Source organism: Amphiprion ocellaris, chromosome 2 (genome assembly GCF_022539595.1).
Source record: "Amphiprion ocellaris isolate individual 3 ecotype Okinawa chromosome 2, ASM2253959v1, whole genome shotgun sequence".
NCBI lineage: Eukaryota > Metazoa > Chordata > Actinopteri > Pomacentridae > Amphiprion > Amphiprion ocellaris.
Window position 1 is genome coordinate 29,893,739 of NC_072767.1, and position 21,071 is coordinate 29,914,809.

The 21,071-nt window shown below is 38.3% G+C and overlaps 1 protein-coding gene across 4 annotated transcripts in view; it reads right to left on the reverse strand.

The window, feature by feature from the left end:
* Nucleotides 1-21,071, reverse strand: part of nlgn1 (neuroligin 1) — a 427,486-nt gene that overhangs the window by 12,860 nt on the left and 393,555 nt on the right. For all 4 annotated transcript variants that reach the window (XM_055005278.1, XM_055005275.1, XM_055005286.1 and 1 more), the window contains 4 exons: nucleotides 5,694-5,906; nucleotides 2,928-3,194; nucleotides 2,472-2,833; nucleotides 1,514-1,674 (listed from right to left, as the gene is read on the reverse strand). In XM_055005278.1, the coding sequence (XP_054861253.1) occupies nucleotides 1,514-1,674; nucleotides 2,472-2,833; nucleotides 2,928-3,194; nucleotides 5,694-5,906 (1,003 nt within the window). The remainder of the gene's footprint in view (nucleotides 1-1,513; nucleotides 1,675-2,471; nucleotides 2,834-2,927; nucleotides 3,195-5,693; nucleotides 5,907-21,071) is intronic.

Here is a 21,071-nt window from a genome sequence, read left to right on the forward strand (position 1 = left end):
GCTTAACCATTCAAATTGGTGGCATAAATCTCCCAGGTACCCAGCATTCCACGTCAATTTGGGGTTATATATGTAGATCATTAGTGCCTTTCTGTTCCCCTCAGGGCTACTGGGCAGTGCACGGAAAAAGCCAATGTCCCCCCATTAAGCTCCAGAAAAACAATTACCGCCATGGCTATATGCTGGAAGGCAACATCAGACAGAAGGGGGGGGAAAAAAGGATTTTAATTTTGTCCCATCGAGAATGTCACTCTTCAGGCTGCGACCATTAATTAATTATGTATTTGAAGATATGTAGAGGGTATCTGCAAAGAATACCAATTACACTGTACAGTTCATAAAACCCAATAGCATAATTCACTATTCCTGGTCATCAAATGTGGGTTAATACCAAGGAAACACAACTGCAATGAAATTATCAATTAGTTCACGGGCTTATAATGGTATGTTGATCAAGTGCAAGTGCAGAGGAAATACTCGCAAATTTGTGTAAATTAGCCTCAGGCAGAAGACCTTTTACAGAACTATGTTATGTATATGAACAATTTGAAGCTCGTAAGCCAGGCAATGACATTGTTTGTATAATTAGGTGGAATGCTTGCACATGATCACAGTATAAATTATGATTTTCTTACTTTGTGAAATCCCACTGGGTGCTTCACCTTATAGGGTATCCCCATGTTTCCTTTTCTGTGGCATATTTCTTTTATTTGTAATGATTACTATTATTTAATACCTGCATATTATATATTGAATATTTGCAAAAAAATGCCAAAAAAAGAAATTTTTTAGAAAGTTTTTAAAAAGTGCAGCAGTCAAATAAGATGGTTTTAATGCAAAGTCTGTCGTTGTGCAGCTGCATTACACATGCTTAAAGTTCATAATAACAAACTCCATCCCAGGCCTTTTATTGTCTTTTGACAAAAATCATCCTCTATCACTCATATCCATATGTTCTGGTCATGCAGTGAAAATCACCCCATTTTGACTTTATTTCTTTTTCTTTATTGCCATTTGCCTTGACAAGTGCTCTTGTTGGTCATTTTGATGTCACATCTCCGATGCTTCCCCTCTCATAAGCCCTCATTAGTCTTTTACACTCCTTTTGCCAGACTTCCGATCTTATTATAATGGAAAGATACGTTTTCATCTGTCTTTACATAGTGGGTTCTACATCAAATTAGAGAAAATACAACTTTCTTAAAAGGGTTCCATCCAAAAATTAAACAATGGAATTATTTTCCTCATGCAAAGTAACTATTATGGATATCAATGCTGACATGAAAGGGTTAGCCATCATTCCCTGCACAATAAAACCACTTAGTTTTTAAAGCTGCTAGCTAGAGAACGGGTATACAGTACATCTGAGCTGTAGCTCCTTCAGATGTTGCATTTAATATGCTCTGAAGTCAGACTTTATTGAGGTAAGATGGTGCTATCCAGGTTCATGCGGACAACACATGGAAAATGAGCTGTTTTGGTCCTTATGAGTCACATTTGTGTGTAATCATACCCCGTCTTGGCAAAGTTTGTCCAGTAGGTCATGACCACAGCACTGAGCATCACGTCGTTCTTGGAGAAGTTGCAGGGAAACAGCTCTGTTGGTCCAATCATGGGAAGCCCAAACACATATGGGATCTCATCTCCATGTGCTGCGTCTGCCCACGGCGGTACCTAATGAGCAGCAGACAGAATCAAATCACATCAGTATTATTGTATTCATGTGACAGAAAAAGGACATAAATAGCATTATTTTTTGCATGATAGATATTGTGGTGATGCACACATGCAGTCAGATGGAAGAGACTGGGAAATACATATAATTTTGAGAAAAGAAAAGGGAAATACAATAATATTTTAACCGCAAATGGCTCATTATTCAGTGTATTACAGAGAGAGACAAGATGAGAAATAAAAGGATGGTAATGACAGAAGAAAATTGCTTTGTGATGAATGTAAACAAAAACATAGAGTACATATTACCAGCTGTAGCCAGCTGAATGAAAAATACTAATAAAATGTAAAAGCAAAATTTCTGGATTTTAATCACCACTCCTCATTTTCCTTGTTTACTGGATGAAAGTGTCACTTCTTTGGCTCTGAAACGTTTTGTGGAGGCGACAACAAACTGCCAGCTTTTCGCTTGCTGGTTTACAGTAATTATAGCAAATTAAATTGCATACAGTGAGCGATTCTTTCTGGGAATTTAAAGTGTCAATGTGTGTCCAAGCTGAACGAAATGTAAATTTGGAGGCGGTGGGTTTCCACACCAAGTTAACAATGCTGCAAAAATTTGCCATAGATTGTACAACACACTTCAAAATATAAAACCGTGTGTATGATTCTGCATATGTCAGCAGTCACTTAAGACTTTAGAAATCCAGAACAAAATACCAGTATATTAGAACTTATGTCACATTAAGATAATGCATAATGCAGACATGCAATCACTCTGAAACCTAGAGACGCACCTGTTCTGTCTGACAGTGGTGGTAGAAGGCATAAAAGTAGGTTGGCGACCCAAAACTGGAGTGCAGGTCAGCTGTGGCAACAGCTGGTGCCACCCACTGGTGATCGGTGAAAAGGGCCAATAGCGTCTTCCGGCGCGTCTCTGGGTTGTGCCTGTCAGCCCAGTCGGTGTACATAAACTTGATGGTTTCTCGGAGGATGTCTTTGCCCTCTGGATAACCATAGAGATCATCCACAAAGCTGGATACGGCGTAGTCAAAGTCATTGGCCTGTACGCCGTTTTCATTGTCCACAATAAGTTCCACAAACTTTAGGCCCTCGCCCTGGTTCACTCCCAGCATTATATCATAGTTGAGGAACTCACCTGGTAAGAGACAATACAGATGGGTGTTGACTTACAAATTCAAAGTAACAACACAGTTAGAAGTTGCTGACTCTTAAGCAAAGTGAACTGATACCTTGCTCCATCAGTATCTGAGGGTCATCGGGTATAACGTCTCCATCAATAACAGGGCCAAAGGCAATGTGATAGCGAGCAGGCTGGATGTCTTGATCCACAAGCTCCTTGTAATGCTTTCTCTGCAGGCACGCCACAAGGTCTACAGTGTCCTCCAGGTTACAGCCCACCTTACGGGCCAGCATCCGTGCGTACTTGGCTGGCTGAAAGCTGACGGCCCAGCTAGACAGAGCTGTGCCACTCTGGGCGATGGCTCTCTGGAACAGGCCTGGAGACAAAAACAACAGAGGGACAGTGAGGAAGAAGGGGAAAAAAGGAACTTATTATCACATAAATAGAAGATTCTCAGAATATAACATCTGCTCACAAATACATATGGAGATTAAAAAAAAAACTGAATAGAACTGAAATTAAGCAGTATTCATCCAGGTGGTTGAGATGAGGTAAAATTGCATTTTTCTTAAAGGCAAAGCAAAGCTGAATGAATATTGTGTTTAATAATCACACCAATCAGTGAAAAACGAGCTTTGTTAAATGGCACAGATGTTGATATTCAATAATTTCTTCAGCATCAACCAATTTCATAGAAAGCAATAAACCAACAATGAATGCATCCAGTTTGTGCCTCTGTATCTAAAACTTCACATGGATTTCACCACTATGCCACAGAGATCCATTGTTATCCCCACACTTTAAAAACTCTATATCAATAAACCTTATTGTTGTCACAAGGTGTTTTTTTCTTTAAAATAAATATAATAACTATAGCTTATTTTGAATCAATGCAAGATACCTGACTTTCAGGGTGATTGTAATACAACAGATGGGCATAGTCTTGACCTTTTTCACAGCCTTCCCAGCTTCACTGATCATACAAACATTGCATTACGAGTCAACATTCAAGTCAGTATTTAATAAAAAAAAAAATATAGAGAAATAAATTAAACAACATCTTCTATTTCAGACTGCAAATACATGTACATCAAATACTGGATGGCAAAAAACATCCTTCAACTAAATAAAAATAAAAGTGAATTAATCATATTTGGTTAACACAGCACTCTTCATTGAGTTAACAATTAGCGTGGTGGTTTGTTTGAAAATGTGCATAATGTAGTCAAAAATCTTGTGTATTCCTGAACTTGATTAACAAGTTAGCAGTGTTGAAAGGGGCCACTTTTGTCAGCTCAGAACCGTCTCACAAGGGCATGTAACACGTGTATTTGTTACCTCACAGTTGGACTACAGTAACTTTCTGTATATTGGGTTAACACAGTCCAACCTTACTCAACTATGGGGGGGACTAAGACTTATCCTCCTGAAGCTGCTCTAGCTTCATAGATTCTAGTTTCTTATTTTCATGTCATCGCTCTATTGTTTTATATTGATTGGTCACCAGATTTCACTCAGTTCTCTCTTTTACTGTAACAGTTCCACCTCTGTTTTTATCGAGCCAATATGCTAAACCCCAGCAATCCTGTTCATACAGCTGTCTCCACATCTGTTCATCCTTGTCACTTCCTCCATGCAATTATATGCACTGTTGCATGTTATTAACTTTGTATCTTCTCTCTCCAGTAGTTTGGGTTTTATCCTCTCTGTCATCTACCTCCCTGCAGGTATTTCTTGTTCTGGAGCTACATGGGGCCTGATCTGGAGCTACTGGTTCCACCAATCTGTCCATGGTTTTGTTCTCTTGTTTGTTGTTTGTCTGTCTCTACTTTGATTTTCTCTCTCCTTGATGGACATCCTCCCTGAACCTGGTTCTGCTGGAGGTTTCTTTCTGTTAAAAGAGGAGCTGTCCCTCTCGGCTGTCACAACTAGGCTTGCTTAGAGTTCAGTTTTGGATTTGTTGGGTTTCTCATGTAAAATTTTGTGACGTTTTTCAATCAGTCAGGCAAATCCCCATAATTACTGCTGCAGTCTCGTCTTAACTCAACAATTTAATTTAGACAGGTACATTTGTAGTTGATATAATTCAATAGATTCAGGTAAACGCTCAACATAAACCAAACTGTAGAGTCTTAACCGTAATATTTAAACTTAATGTGTAAATCCATAGTGCAAATTGTATGTCTCTATTGAAAAACACTTTGGCTAAACAGCTGTTGCTTTAAATGTGTTACATAAGTAACTATGACTTTACTTGGCTAGGTTTTACCATTTTAATGCTCCCAGTTGATTTGACCTTGTCCTATTACACTGCCAAACAAACACGTTAGGAAAACAAGTCAACAACTCATGTGTTGCTACATGGAAAATGTCCCATTTTAATGTGTTCAATTTAAGGTATGTCAATTCTGTGTGGAAAAAAACAACAACAATAACATCTGTTATCGTCTCTTTGCTTTATATCTAAAGCTTGTATGCTGGTATAGTTTTTGTATACCTGCCTGCAAATAAAATTATACCCCCTGCTATCTCATCACTCAGCGTGTCCATTCACCCCAGTCATTACTGCAACACTTTGTTTTACCCTGGAACATTCTCTACTTAGAGATAGTTATCTCAGTCAGGTAGAAACACCCCCATTTGAATGTAGGTAGCATCTCATTATCACAGCTGAATGCTGTATTTATAGTTAACTGCTGAAAAGGCAGCACCTACACTACAAAATTAAGACATGAAACAACACCTGCAAAACAAAACTGTCCACCATTTGGCGTTTTCTCTGCATTAAGTGCTCAAATGGGCACACACTGCTGAGGCGCTGATAAATATACTTCCATCTAAGCGAATATCCCCCACGAATTCCTGTGAATCTTACCTTTGGTGGAATTGCTCCAGCGGTTGCCCTCAGAGTAGTGAGACAGCGTGAGAAGGTTCACACAGGAAGCTCCAGCGCCTGAGCCAAACACAGTGATACGTAACGGGTCGCCGCCGAAAGCTGCAATGTTCTCACTGGTCCAACGCAGAGCTTGGATTTGATCCAACAAACCATAATTCCCTTTGGCTGCCTGGTCACCTGTACTCAGGAACCCTGCACAAGAGGACAAAGAAAAAAAAAAAGGACATGCTAGTTTAGTGTCTTCTTCTTATTTTTGATTATCAGTGGCTTAAGCAGTAAGGTTCCATAGCAATAGCATCACTTCACCATTTAAAAACTGATATATATATATATTTTTAAAAAAAAACAAGAATAAAGTGAGTAACAAACACATACTGCAACAGCTGCTGCAGTCACACTTTGCATTCATTAAATTGTTGAATCAGTTGTAAGAATGAAAACAATGAAAATGACAAGAGATGAAGAGTACACAACAGGATGTTATGAGTTCATTTAGTTGCAACATGAAGAAGCACTGCTACCACTACTTTTCTTTCTGTAACTTTGTCGCTCAGGAATTACTCATCACTCTGATAGACAAAAGACAAACCAGGTAGAGAAGAAACACTGATACCAGCAGGGATTTTGGGCTGATACAGTTGAATACAGTGTATGAAATATTTTTGAAGAGGTTTTATTTTTCCTTAAGATTTTGTTTAATATTATGATGTTAATAGTTGATTTTCCCACAAAATAAATAGCAAAGGCCATGAAGGACACAACCATATTCCTTTTTTTCCTTGTTTTTTTTTTTTTTTTTTTTTTTTTTTAGCTCATTCATTAAAAAGAGAGTAAACAAAATCTACTTTTGGATTATCAGGACATCCTGCAAGTGGATAATGAGGCATGTTTTTCCATTGTGGAGGAAAACCAACAACCCCAGCTATTGGATAATTTCCTGCAGTTATTACTCTGTAGAGCCACTTATAGTGTTGATACACTGAATATAGCTCAGACGACTCATTTTTGAGAAAACATCTTCTGTAATTATGATCCCAAACAGAACTTACAATGTGATGGTAATAAAATACAGTCATATGTTATGAGACACACAGAGAAACATGGATTGTCTAAAAGCAAATAAATAAAATCCACTTAATGGATGTGCTTTAGGAGAAAAAAGATACAAAGAAATCAGATGTGTAAGCTGGTGCCATTTCTGTTTTTCTGAGCTAAAAACATGTTTCTACAAATCACAAACAACAAAGATTCTTCAATAGGACGTTTTCTACCTATTTTGAAAGCCATATCTAACTACAGCATCTTTAAATCAGTTAAAAGGGCATTTATAATCACAATCCACTTCAAATGCCTGATGGAAACTCAAACAAAGATAATGGCCCATGATGTATTTTTATCACCCTGACTAAACTATTATGTATACAGAGCCACTGAAAACTCCGCTTTGAATGAAAGCCTTTTATGTTAAGATAAAGGTGGAAATCCATAATCATAACTGTTGCCTCAACAACCCACAGCAGAACACACAAACGCCACATTCAGTCACTATTACTGACTGAATATGATAAAAATGATGCTCAGGCAACTCAAGTGTTCTTGAAGTACAGATTTTAAGTGGCTTTATTTTGAAGTGTTGTCCTTATTTTGTAAACGTTCTGATATACTTGTCACCAAAGGAGATGGGAAAACAGTAACTTTGCAACAACAAAGAAGTAGCACTTGTATTCGGGCCATTAAATAGGTGAAAATAAGCCAAACGTTTTGCCAAATGTCTATCTAAGCCACCATGCACGAATCAGCAACAACATGAAAACCCTCATCCTTATATTGCGTGGGGAGATGTGTGGACACAGCTTCACAGATCAATAGATAGAAAGCTGTGATGCACTGGGCATTCTGATATCTTTCTATCATTGCCAGCATGTAGGTTTTTAGCACTTCAGCCTACAGTAGCTTCTCTGTGGGATCAGACCTCATGGGCCAGAGTTCACTCATCACACACATCAGTAGGCCCCGGTGGCCACAGTGGTATCACCAATTCAACATCTGTGCTTCCTTGAACCACTTTTGATCAGTGCTAACCGCTGCATATTCGGAACACACCACAAGACCTGCTGTTTGGAACATACCCAGTCATGTGGCCATCACACTTTAGCTCTTTCCAAAGTTGCTCAGATCTCTCTACAGTCCATTTTTCATGCTGTCAACACACCAACTTCAGCAACTGACCTGCTGCCTTTTACATCCAACCCCTTGACAAGTGCCATTGTAACAAGACAATTATTGTTATTCCCTTCATCTGTCAGTGATTTTGTAATGTCAGAATTATTCCATTATTGGACCAGAAAGCTCTACCTATCGAATTGAGAGTTGACCATATGCCTAAAAAAGGACAGTTTAGATAATAAGCATACTTTTCTTATGCAAATAAGTAGCTTTGCATTTTACTCTTTAAATCTGTCTCCCACAATTCTTTTTCACAATATTGCCAAAATCTCGTCAAATAGCTTACCAAGCTCACTTTTATCCCGAACAGAGCCAATAATGGCTGAAACAAACAGTAACAAACAGAAACAAACTGAAGCATAATAAGCAGAGAATGAGAAAATATTCATCTGTGCTTCGGATCTATAGTCTTTGATGGGAGCTTATGGAAAATATTACCAAGTGTTACCTGTTATATTATGTTTAAGTCCATACATGAGCCTCTGATAATCACAGTCGACCAACAACCTTTACAATAGAATCATTTTGTTTCTTTTATCCCAGCCACACCATGATATACACCCACACTCCCCTCCCCCCAATTAAAGCCCTGCAGTACTCGTGGTCAGGCTGCATTAAGATCCAGTGCCAGTGAGGTACGAATGTAGTGACGACACAAGGACCCTCAAGTATGCCCACCGGAGAGCTCTCGTCTTTTATAGCAATTTCATGTCCATTCCCCACCACCTCCTTCTCCCTCTGATTTCCATGCTAAAAGCTCCATTACCTGCAGCAGGCATCCAGGGAGCACCCCACTCCCACCAACACCACCCATGAACTATCTCCCTCCTTCCCCTACAACGCTCACATATTTCCTACCCCTGTCCCCTTTTATGTTTCTTATTCTCACCACTGTCCCACTCGGTGGCTAAATGAAATGCTTATTAGGCGGTGTCAGTCAACGCTGCTGCTCATTTCCACTGGGATGCATTGAGGCCGAGTGCATAGAGACCAACGCGGTAATGCCTTTGAGGAGGTACATGCCGAGGAACGGAGGCAGTTATCACTGCTTTGAGAATAAATACCATACATTTTAGGTCATGTCTTTGAGGTGAAAACCATATGCTGAAATTTCCCCAGCATGAATAAATAAAAGCCAGTTCAAATAGGAGGAAGTCATTATATTTCCACAGCGCTAACACCACCAGAAATTTCCACTCACTTGTTACTCCCACTAGTGCTGCAATGTCAGTTTTTTTTGTTTGTTTTAAATGAATAATGTTTTGACATACTTATCTAATCCACTTGCCAGTACTTCATCATTATTTTCCTTTATTGACTACTGTCGGTACAGCACAAAGTTATTGTCAATGCTTCACATTAAAAGCCAGAGAAAAAAAGGTTGGGGATACGCTGCTGACAGCTAGAAGACTTTTAATGTGAAATAATGAGCAGGTTGAACCTCAAAGCAACCAAATTAATAAATAATATAAAACCCGGACTAGAATTAGAACTCAGAGCATGAGACGTTAAAATATGTCTTAGATGTAAGCCAGTTTAAATGAAACATCTCTTTACAGCAGGATGAACATGAGGATCTCAACTAGACAGTCAGTATCATACATTATTATTTATAATTTATCATTCCAATCATTTCAGATTCATAAATCCTCTTGAACTCCAATAAATGTATGATTGATATGCACTGAAATATGGTAAAGATTGGTCATTTTAAGGTAGCCCCACCTTTAAAAGATACCTTGTTTTATTTTCTATTTTCCAGTTAAAGGGGGACTATAATTCACAAAGTTAATATCATGCTGTATTGAAGGAAACTTGAAACAAGCAACTGTGATCATAAACATATTAGTAAAATGTTTACTTAGGTAATAAATGCAGTGATTAGTAGTATCATTTCCTCATAGACTTCTAGAAAATCAGACCTCCCTTTGAAATCAGAGGATTCGCCCCCTGCTGGCTGTTTAAAAGAATGCAATCTATGATAGCACCATCATTCTGTCCTGTCAAGTCTAATTACTCCAGAACTTTGGTTTGTGATCAGTACTGCAGAAGAGATGAGAATCACATGAGCCACAGCTGTACTTTGTGTTTGGAGTTAATTAGCAAATGCATAGCATGATGACAATCTAAAGAAACACAGTAAACATGGCAAAAATTACACTTCAAGCACATGCTAACATCCGCCCTTAGCTAAGAATAGTGTTGTATCTAAGTATAGCCTAACAGAGCAGCTGCATGGCTGTAGACTCCTATTTTTACATATGGGTGCAGGGATTATATAAACCTGCAATGTATGAATGCATGGGATTTTTCAATACAATAGCATCATATGCATTTTTATTGCATATTACACAATGATTTGAATTAATGTCCCCACTAAGAGATGTATTTATGCATGATTGCACATGTGATTGTGATTATGATAACCATATAATGCATACATTATGTTTATAATTGCTCATACATCATGCTCTAAATGGCAGTTAATGCAAAGCATAACTGCTGAAATGTACTTAATTGATTGGTGGGTAACAGTATAGAGTCAAATGATAATGTGTGTTATAAAAATGATGATAGGGTTAATGTATGCAGAGAATACACACATAGGGAAGAATAAAAACTTTTCTGTAATGTTATCGCTTTACAAGTAGCATCCTGCTGTACATGAACGTGCTTTCTCTCACATACGCACCACCGAAAACCTGCAAACAAGCCCCTTCCCCATACTACAGATTGTATACAGTCCAATACAATGCATTTGCATCCACATACTCTCCACTGACACCCACACACAGGCACGCACTCCGGCTTGGCTGTTTAATTGAGTTCATTCCTTTTCTATTCCCTCTCCACTGCCTTATTTATTTATTTGTGTGTTTCTTGATCAAAGCCTAATCTGGTGGAAGCAACAGCAGCCATCTACAAGAAAGATTTTAATTGATTCAATTTAGCTGCAGTGCAGGGACGGGCTGGCAATCACAAAGAGCGAGGCAGGAAGAATGATTAGTACGGCAACAGCGGTGGGGCAGCAGGGTAGAGCTCGCCCACCCCGTCTGTATTTCACACACATGCAGTCCAACACACTCACTATAATGCAGATATGCTAAGTACAAAAGCCACGAGCAAAGCACAAGCCATTTTGAACTGCCTGACTTTACACTGATGATTTACTACACTAAAAAAATAAAACTAAAAAAGCCAAAATCATTTGAGGACATTTGAGCCTCACCAACTGTACATTCAATGAGCCTCATTCATCATTCGTTTTCACCTTGTCAAAATTAATCAGATTTTCTAATGCATTTGAAAGTGAAAAGAAAAAACTTATACTAAATCTGCAGAAAATTTACAAGGATTGTTGCTGTTAATTAGAATTCCTCACCTTTTACTGAGTTGTATAAATTGCATTCAGCTCAACAAATGCCCAACTTTGCAGAGATATTTTATTTTGTACTGCAATTTTTAATGGTGCTTAACATACAACAAGAAAGAACGGAAAACTTTCTGAGAGTTAAGGATTAATAATAAATCAGATAAGTCAACTGCAAGGCAAATGTTTTTTTCTTCTTCATCTTAAAACTTGTATTAAAACCTTTAGCTTTCAAGGCACTGGCATTGACATAAATCAAGAATAATATACCAACAGTAAAGTTAAGAAAAGTTATAACAAAATAAAAATAAAGACATAAATAAAGACAACTCCAGTGGGAAAAAAACAACATAAAAAATAGATTAAAGAACTAATTTAATTTCTAAAGATTCCACTTCACTTTGCTCAGTATTGTGTGGGGCACAGTGAGCTCATAAAGTCTTTGGTGATGTGCTGCAAACGTGCTTTTGCGACCACAGTATGAGGCCAGACACGCTCCATTTTCCTCCCCTGTGCAGGATAGATCATACGTGTCTATGTCTAAGGTTTGGCTAAACGACACTCTCCATGATCAGTGAGACTGCGATTCAGCAGCTCGGCGTCTAAGCTTCCCGGGATGACAATATTGAGGTGAACCCTGATCCAGGAATCCAGCTTTTATCCCCGGTATCTCTGTCAAACCAGAGAGAGACGGCTAGACCGAGAGAAAGATGGGATTTTTTTAAAACTTATTTCTCTGCACACATCTATTTTTTTCACAGTCATGGTCTGTATGCGATAATCCTCTCTCTGTTCTCTCTCTTTTTTCACGATCTGTCCTTTTGACTCTGGATATGAAGAAAGACAGAATGAGAAAGAATGGCAGAGGAAGAGGGGAAACACCATCAGTGAAGCATGTAAACTTCAGCAGCAGATGTGGCTCATTAGAGTCAGTAAAATCAAAAGAAAATGCAGAATTCAGAGAGCAACAAAGGAAACAGCAAAGTTTGAGTGGACGGGAAAAAAAGAGAAAGAGTTCCACAATGTAGCGAGATTAACAAGCACACAGAGAACAAGACTGTGAGTCTGGAGCAGACAAAGGCATGAAGAGGTAGAGGAAATAAGACAAAAAGAGAAAGAAATTGAGAGAAAGAGGCTTAAGGACTGAAAAAGCATGGCAGAACTGGCCATTGTTGTTCCAAATGATGAATTATTTATGGATATTTCAGACTCAGTAGATAAATGTCTGAGGTAGCAGTGTTAAACTGCCTATAGAATCAGTATTCAAATGCATTATGTTCATTGTGACAATGTCAAAACTAAAAATCCCCTGAGTGTGAGTTTCGGAAATCTAGTTTCTTCCATCTCAGATCCTTTGAAATATTACTTTTGTCAGGGTGAAGAAACAGCAGAGATGAAAAATAAAAAAAAATAAAGCAAATAATCTGGAAGAGTGTTTTCTTTGGGTGGAATCACTCACTATGGAAAAGGAAACATTTTGTTTTCTTTCAATGAAGAAAAAACAGTAAAGAATTAAACTAATGAATGAAATTTTGGTGCAGATTTCTGGTTAGACAGGTGTTGTTTGGTTTGATGCATTTCACAAAATATTGTGCTCTAATTAGAGATTAGTTCATAATCTCAAATTACTGTATCCTCATATAGGTCCAAAGTGGAACTTGAATGTTACGCTGCATTAAAAAAAAACAATAATGCATCAGAATCAATGCTGCAAATCACTGATGCATCCGAGAGTGTGATTGTCAAAAAATAAATAAAATGACTAAATAATTTAGCACTCACTACATGGAAAACAAACATTTTTTGTACACTTTTTATTTTTCATAAATAATACAACTGTGGCATCATGTAAACAGACTGGCATTTAGAGGGTTATAATCCTGAAAATGAATGAATATTTGGTCATTTTAAGCAGGACGGATGTAGATTAACAGAGATTAATAATTAAGAATTTGGCCACTTGGGGGCAGCAAGAACAAGTAGGGAACACAGTATTGACATACCCATTTGAATTTGACACCTGATGAATTGAAGTCCAGTATTTCAGTAAGTTATCTTTTAGCTTTATTGTCCACTAACTCTAGTAGGGAAAAAAGCTCCTAAATGTAGCAAAGTTTAATAGGATATGGACATATTGTGGATGTTTGCTGCTTGGGGCTGGGTTTTCACATACAAGAAATTTGACAGCGGAAAACCTTGATGACATTATTTTCTTCTAGTAGATAAAGATATCACACAGCCTTTCTCACTGGCGAGAAAATCCAAAGTGAAACAACCTTAATGTATTAAATAATTTTAATGATTCCTTTGTCTCCGCCCCAATGGCACCTGCTGAGTTCTGTACATACAGAAAAGTAAAAATGAAAAATAGTAGTCACAACGAACTGCCGGTGGCACAACGACTGGATCACACAGTTTGCGCTACTCAATAAAGCCCATTGTATGGTCACACCATAATCTCATCTCCAGCACACTCCCCCTGCTCCTCGCTGCCCCACAGTCCATGGATGTCTCCTTAAAACAAATGGCGCAACAGCAGCTCCAAATATTTACAGTGCCTCAGCAGCACTCCATCTATATCTGCTGCTCCCTGCGCACAACAACAGCGAAGACAACGGCACGCCGAGGGCAACCGGCTGGGGAATATGCTGATGAGGCACAAAGCATTTCTCACTGGAAATAATGAATACAGAGCTACAGGATATTCACTCATTCAACCTTTATTTAGACAGCACTGGGGACAAACAGCGAGCGAGCTCTCATTCTCAGGTGTGCCCTGTTTGCACTGTGTCTGTTAAAAGTGCGCATCAGCAGCAAAATGGACGTCGGCGCTTAGCAATTAGCACATGTAAGGTGCGTTTTCATATGAATAAATTTCATATAGGGCTGCAGAATATGACATAGTGAATGTAGATTCATATCACTTACTGAATGGAAGCCTTTTTCCAAACAGCTGTGCTTTTTTGCTTGACTGTTCGAACAGGTGCATTTTTGGCTACAACCCAATCAATCATGTGTTTGTTTTTTTGACACCTTTTTAATACATACTGCTGCTTTATGTGTGGCAAAAAAAATACAAACAATGTTAGTCTATGTACAATTAATAGTAGAGGGATGAGAATTTCTGCACTGATTTCAGGTTCCATCTTAAAATCGTATTTTAGGAATACAGATGCTACCTGCAGACTGAAACTGGCTCCCCAGACAGTGTCATATACTCTAAGTACATACATTAAATATCTTTTTATCGGTGAGGCTAGTATGCCCAGTTAATCAATTACATAGGAAGACACGAGCGAAAATTTTCAGTTTCAGAATCATAGAATCAGAATTACACTGTCCAGTTAATCCATATTAAAGTTGATTTAATTGATTTTTCTGTGCACTTTGGGGCACCAGAAAGAGTTAAAAACAAAACACTTACTTGCGTGTTATGCCTTATGTGTTAGCTACATGTTGCCTATTTCTGTATGCAAGGGACGGTGACATGCAGAAAAATAGTACTCCTTTGGATGCATGTTTCCAGCAAGCTGACAAATGTAAGTCCATGTATTGATGCTTCTCTTGAATCCCATCAAAAGCTCCAAAACAAATTGCTCCATTTAGCTGCTCAGTGCTCTACTGCTGACCAGATAGTTGCTAACTGCTGACACCTGCTGCAGAGGTCTGTAAACGTCAAATCTGATAAACAGAAAAATTTAAAAAATGAGCTGAATCACGCTAAAACGCCCAGAGGGTTGAGGGGAACTGCAAAGTTGGGTGATCGTTTTCTGTGGATCATCTTATACTCGTTTGATTCATTGTGAACAGAAAATGATAAATGAATGTTACTTTAAAGCAAATGTTCAGCACTGAGAATGTGCGAGCAAAAAATACCTTGCATTGTCGACACATTATTAACATGTCAGCATACGGTAGCCTGGGAAAAGGGACCCTCATGTGTCAAAACTTGCAGAAAATTAACTGCCAGCCCTGTTATTTCCTTCTGTTCTAGGACATTGGAGCGTATTGTTTTGGTTTTGCATGCAGAAACTCCAGTTAAATTCAACTCTAGCTGCCTCGTCAGCATTGCTTCTAGTGCTGTGAAAAAGAACTGGAAAAGGTGAAAAAACTCAGGCGTATGCTACCTACACTTTGCAGCAGACAGAATAAATTAGCAAGTAAATGGTGAATGTAGCCGAACACCAGAAATGTCCATCAACAGTCTGCATTCCAAATTAATGCTAATGTTGCTCTGTATTTTTTGTAAACAGTCTGTCATTGCAGATTTAAAACGATCTCAAACACAACAACAGGAGATAAGAAAACATAACTCTTCACTTCTGACCCACCGCAGATAAACACAATGTAAGTGTTTTAAATGGGCATCGGGTATAAAAGGACTCGTGTCGATACCCAGAGACTCCCCTAAATGTGTGTTTAGAGAGCTGCTACAGACGTGGAAATAAACACAACCGAAAAGGTGAAATGTGTGAGTTATTTTACCTTTGTAATCCGCTAACAAATTCAGTTTCAAGGACAGCTGCATGTTTGTCTGAGTCTGAATTTGCATTTAAAAAGGATAACCTATCTTTAGTGAGTAAAGTGGCACCGCAAAAGCTAAAGGTCCATCTAAATAATACAGCCAGGGAGACGGAGCGATAAGGCGCCAGAATACACCTATAGGAGGTGGAAAAGTGTGTGTGTGTGTGTGTGTGTGTGTGTGTGTGTGTGTGTGTGTGTGTATTGAGGGTATTGACCAAATGATCAAACCTACCAAACCAAAGTAATAAACTTAGGCTCAACTGAATGACAGAACACAATGCATGCGGCATCATGTGTAAAGAAAGAAAACACCAAACCCAAGCTTTTCAATGCTTGGTCATTTTACATACCAGCTGTCACACACGCACCCAAACACGCACACAAACAGACACCAGGTGCTGGTTAACATAGCATGTGACAGGCCGTAAGTCAGAGGTGTCTATTACAGTAAATATTTCACAGTAAACCTCTCAATCCATCATCCATCCATCACTTTCCATCTTGCTACGTTAATCTACCATCTCCGTTTCCTTGTCTATCAAAATCCTCGTCTCCCATTTCCTCCCAGTCGTCCTACCTCGCCCCCCTCTTCCTCTCCCTCTCCCCCCCCCCCCTTGTACAAATCAAATTACGCTGTCAACTTCAAAAATGAAATGAGCCACTGTTCATATTTCTTGTTCTGCACAAACACAAACATGTGTTAATTTGTGTCGCTGCCCTAACAGATTTGCCTGCAGGACAAGCTGGTATAGATTACCTCCTTCTGCCGGCTTGAAAGCAGTTGAGGGAGTGGGGAGGATTTCTCTGTGTGGGTGTGGATGTGATTAAACTGTTACTCAAGCTATTCCAGCTTTGTGGAATGAATACATAATAGGCTGTAATTAAGAAAATGTAAAAACAAAACAAAACAAAAAAAAAAGATTAGACCTTGACTGCTGCCACATTATCAAGCGTTCCACTTCAGAATGCACAGAAAACACCGCAGAAATGTAAGCAACTTAAAACTGAATGAACAATCGGACAAATCAACCAATGACTTGACGACTGAATGAAAAGACGTGAGGCAGAATGAAGTGCTTTGTTTCAAATCATATTAGGCACAAAATGTATGAAAGGAAAGACAAAGAAGAAAAACAAACAAACAAAAACAAAAGCAAACAAAAAAAATAAAAATCAAAAACAGCTGGTAGGATGCAACTAGCCCAGTGAGATCACATCTGGATGTGGCCAGTTTGTATTGTGATCAGTCAAATGGGCACATTGGGAATTGTGTGATCACATTTTGAAGAAAAAAATCCCCCAGCAATATAAAAAGGTCACCAACCTTTTCCTGCTAATTCAAGCAAACCAGACAAACACTGCAGGTAATAGCAGGTATATTAGAGAAAATAGAGCTCATATGATAAAATCGCCTCACTTGACCTGCTTAATTTCTATATTAAGTTTAGATCCGACTAAGGACATATTTAAGATAGTATTTTAATACCTGGCGTAAATGCAAAGACCTGTTATTTGGACATGTATCCAAATACTAAGAACAAGTTAATACCCTGTGTGAACTGGCATCAGTTTATATGTAAAGTCATGAAGTGGAGTAAGTTACCCATCAGTGAGTCACGAGTAAATACAAACTAAAAGGGTCTTTTTTTGACAAATGGAAAATACAACACATGAAGGTGTGAAAGGACACAATGGACTTGTGAAAAAAATAGTTCTGAGAGACCATAACTTGGCCACAGTACGCAATAAAGCATTAAAACAAAGGCAAAACATACATTTGAATGGCCACAATTAGTGTAGTTACTATTATGAGTCAAGCACCAAGGACAGTTTACCAATATAACCATCTGGGTGATTTAAAGACATGCTCTATTTCTTGACAAAGTAATGGAGGAGACGGTTCAATAGAGAGTCAGCTCTATGGGGGACTAATTTGACAGAATGCAAAAAGTCTAAATTTGTGGCAAACAGGTTACTCATTTAAATTAAATTTATTTTCATATTCATCAGTGCCTTTTGTGATATGCTGACTCCTTAAATATAGTATGACTAAGCTGAACTTGCTTAAGACAGATGATGGAAACTATCTCTGCTTTTTCTTCCATTAAAGTCATACTGTCCCTAAATATGACACATATCTAAGTATGACTACCTTTTGACCCAAGCAGCGAAAGTAGCAAACAATAAAATGAATCTCTTCCTCCCAGCTGGATATGTATGAAAACGCTGCTTTACCAGCAGGTACAATCACTTGAGATGTTCAAGCTGCAAAAGAGAGCTCTTGTTTATGATTTGTTTATGAACAGCTTTTGGGCTTCCAGATTACATTAAAAATTATATTGTGGTGTGTAGAAGACAAAAAAAAAAGTGGAACAATTTAATCTAGATCCTTTCCCATCTGTCAAGCGAGAGAGAGAAAGACTGATCATTTACTAGTTGTGATTTTTTTATTACTTTGAGGCCTGGGGAAATTACAAAAAAAGCCTGGCATATGGTGCCCACAACATGGGGAGATGCCTGTTGTGGGTAATGCAGATGTAAATGTCGGTTATAAATTGAAAAATCTTATTATGATTACCATGATACAGTTATTCCGGCTGTGTATGCATAAATAGCAGTTATATGCAATGGACAACCAATTTCTAAATGTTGGTTTTCATATTGTTTTGTAAGGAATAAAAGGCTATGTGTGCATTACATAATGAAACCATACAATATAGTTTGCCTGGGAAAACATGCTGACAATCATATTTGAAGTAGAACTTATTTCTTGTAAATAGATGAAAACATGCAAAAACATTGCATACGTCGCATCAGTGCGGAAGTATGAGAAAAAGAAGATATACATACAATCAATATAGTTGTGTATGTGTAGTGGAAAAAGTATTATTCTCTAAAAAATATTGACTGAATTCCAAGGCAGTAAATGTGCTATTTCACGCTGGTAAGAAAAAAAAATATTATTATTTTTTTTTTTAAAAAAAAGCAATTTTACAACATGTTAAGAAAATACAACAGAAAAATACAGGATTGTTGAATTTTGAATGGCGGTGTAGCACACTAAAGGAAAGTAAGAAAGAAATCACTCTTGGTAAATCTTGTGTTTTCCTGTTTGTAATAACAGCTTCAAGTAAATGAAAAAAAGTAGTCGAGAGACAAAAGAGACAAAGCTCAGCAGGATGAGAAGACGTGAGGCTGAGCTGCTTCACTGCAGGATGGAGAGGGAGGAGGGACGCACACTTCTACAGGCAAACGAATAAGTTGTGTGTGTGTGTCAGAGTGTGCGTTTGTTTATGCATGCATGCATGTGTTGAGTCCTGATGTGAATGGGTAAGCAGCTTCCTTTCTTAGCGCAGGAACATTATTAGCATACAGGGGGAAGTGCACCCCAGAGAGTGAGAGATGAAAAACGGAGTGGCAAAAGCCAAATGGACAGGAAACAAGACGTTTTTAGCGAGAGAGCAGCGGAAGAGCGACTGATGAGCGTGATAGGTGGATGACAATGTGAGAAAAGAGAGTGGGAGGTGCGGAGAGTGGGGTTAAAAACTGGAGTAAAAGAAAGAAAAAATAAAGAGAACACGGAAGAGGGCACTCAAAATGGAAGGTGGCGTTTCAGAAAATAACATGAACCCTGCATAGGAAGCGAAGTCAAAGATAGCTCCAACACGTTCAGTCCTGTAGATGGATAATAAAATAAAGATGGAGGCACAAATGTGGACAGAGGAAATGAAAAAGTAATGCAGCTACTCTGTGGTCACAAGGCTTTGGTGGAGAAAAGACAGAAAGCGCAAGACAGCATATACTACATTCTGAGAGGTAAAGTGAGGTGTGTTGACATCTTTGCTTTGTATTAATTTTGTAGCGAAACCATTGAGAGATTCATCTGTGACAATGAGTCATAAAGGCAGCGATTAATGGCGGTTTCACAGCATTATTTCAAATGTTAAACATCAGTCTCCATATTAAAGTAGCAGGCCAAATAAGCTTCTAGCAGCCAAATTCAAATGCAGCAAGGGTTGTGCAATAAGTTAAAGGAAACATCCACTTCCAAAAGGTGTAGTCTGTTAATTACAGCTGTTATAAGTATGGAAAATGAGGCAAAATCAGGTAGTCTGTCCACCATAATGCTAACAATATATTAATATAATGACAACAAGCACAAAGCAAACAATGGAGGTCCCACAAAAAAACTACATTACACAGCATATTTTTGTCATAAGGGAATCTTGAAAAAAAAGCTGAATGTGTGAGAAACTAAGCTACATCACAGTACCTCAATGTATGCACGGGGTGCACCCAAGGGGTAGCCTGGGGTGGCCATGACCACCATAGACTCATATCTGGCCAACCCACTGGCCATTCCACACAACCAATAATGTAGCCCATCAGTCGGCTATGTATATATTCATAGAACTGGAATTACATTCAGTAACTATTTTTGTGGAACATTTTTTGTATGTCTTTATGGTCATTACTCAAATACAGATGCAGTTTAACAGTGCAACCACTCCCCATCCAATCACATTCAACCTGGTAGTTCTGACCAACCAGAAAATGTTTACATGAGTTTTGTAGAACACTACTTACTCTCAAAAGTGCTTAGACAGTTTAAAAATACAATTGTCTTGTATTCATATATCTAGAATATGTTTGTGCATGTTTTTGTTAGTTAAAGTGGGTGTGATTTAGGGTTAGTTTTGAATTTACTTGAAGTACAAGGTGTGTAGACTCTTATAGACTGCAGAGTTGAAACCTACTTTGAAGAACTCTGGAAACAAGCTGCTGAACCAACGTAAGACTGACCCAGAATCTGCAGCCAAAATAATAATAAAACAAAACCAAAAAAAAGAAACTTTTTTTTTTGTTGTTTCCGCAAAAAAAAAAAAATTTAAAAAATAATCAAATGTCTCAACTAGGTGGCTGTCCTGAGCAGAACAAGGACATTTTTTCACCTAAGTGTCCTATGGGCACATGTGTAATTCAAATTGCACCACATTCATCCAGTCCAGATTTTAATCACCTGAGGGTTACATAAAGAAGCCCATTTTGCTGTATATTAGTTTTAATGTACTTGTACATGGTCTCCTTGACTGCATAAGCAAACAATAACAATGAATGTCTTTGAAAAAAAAAGACTATTTGGCCTGCAGCAATTTGTTGGAAAAATAATAATGAGACACTGTGCCACCACACAGTGAGTAATGGACTCAGCCTGGTCACCCTTATAAAACTGTCTG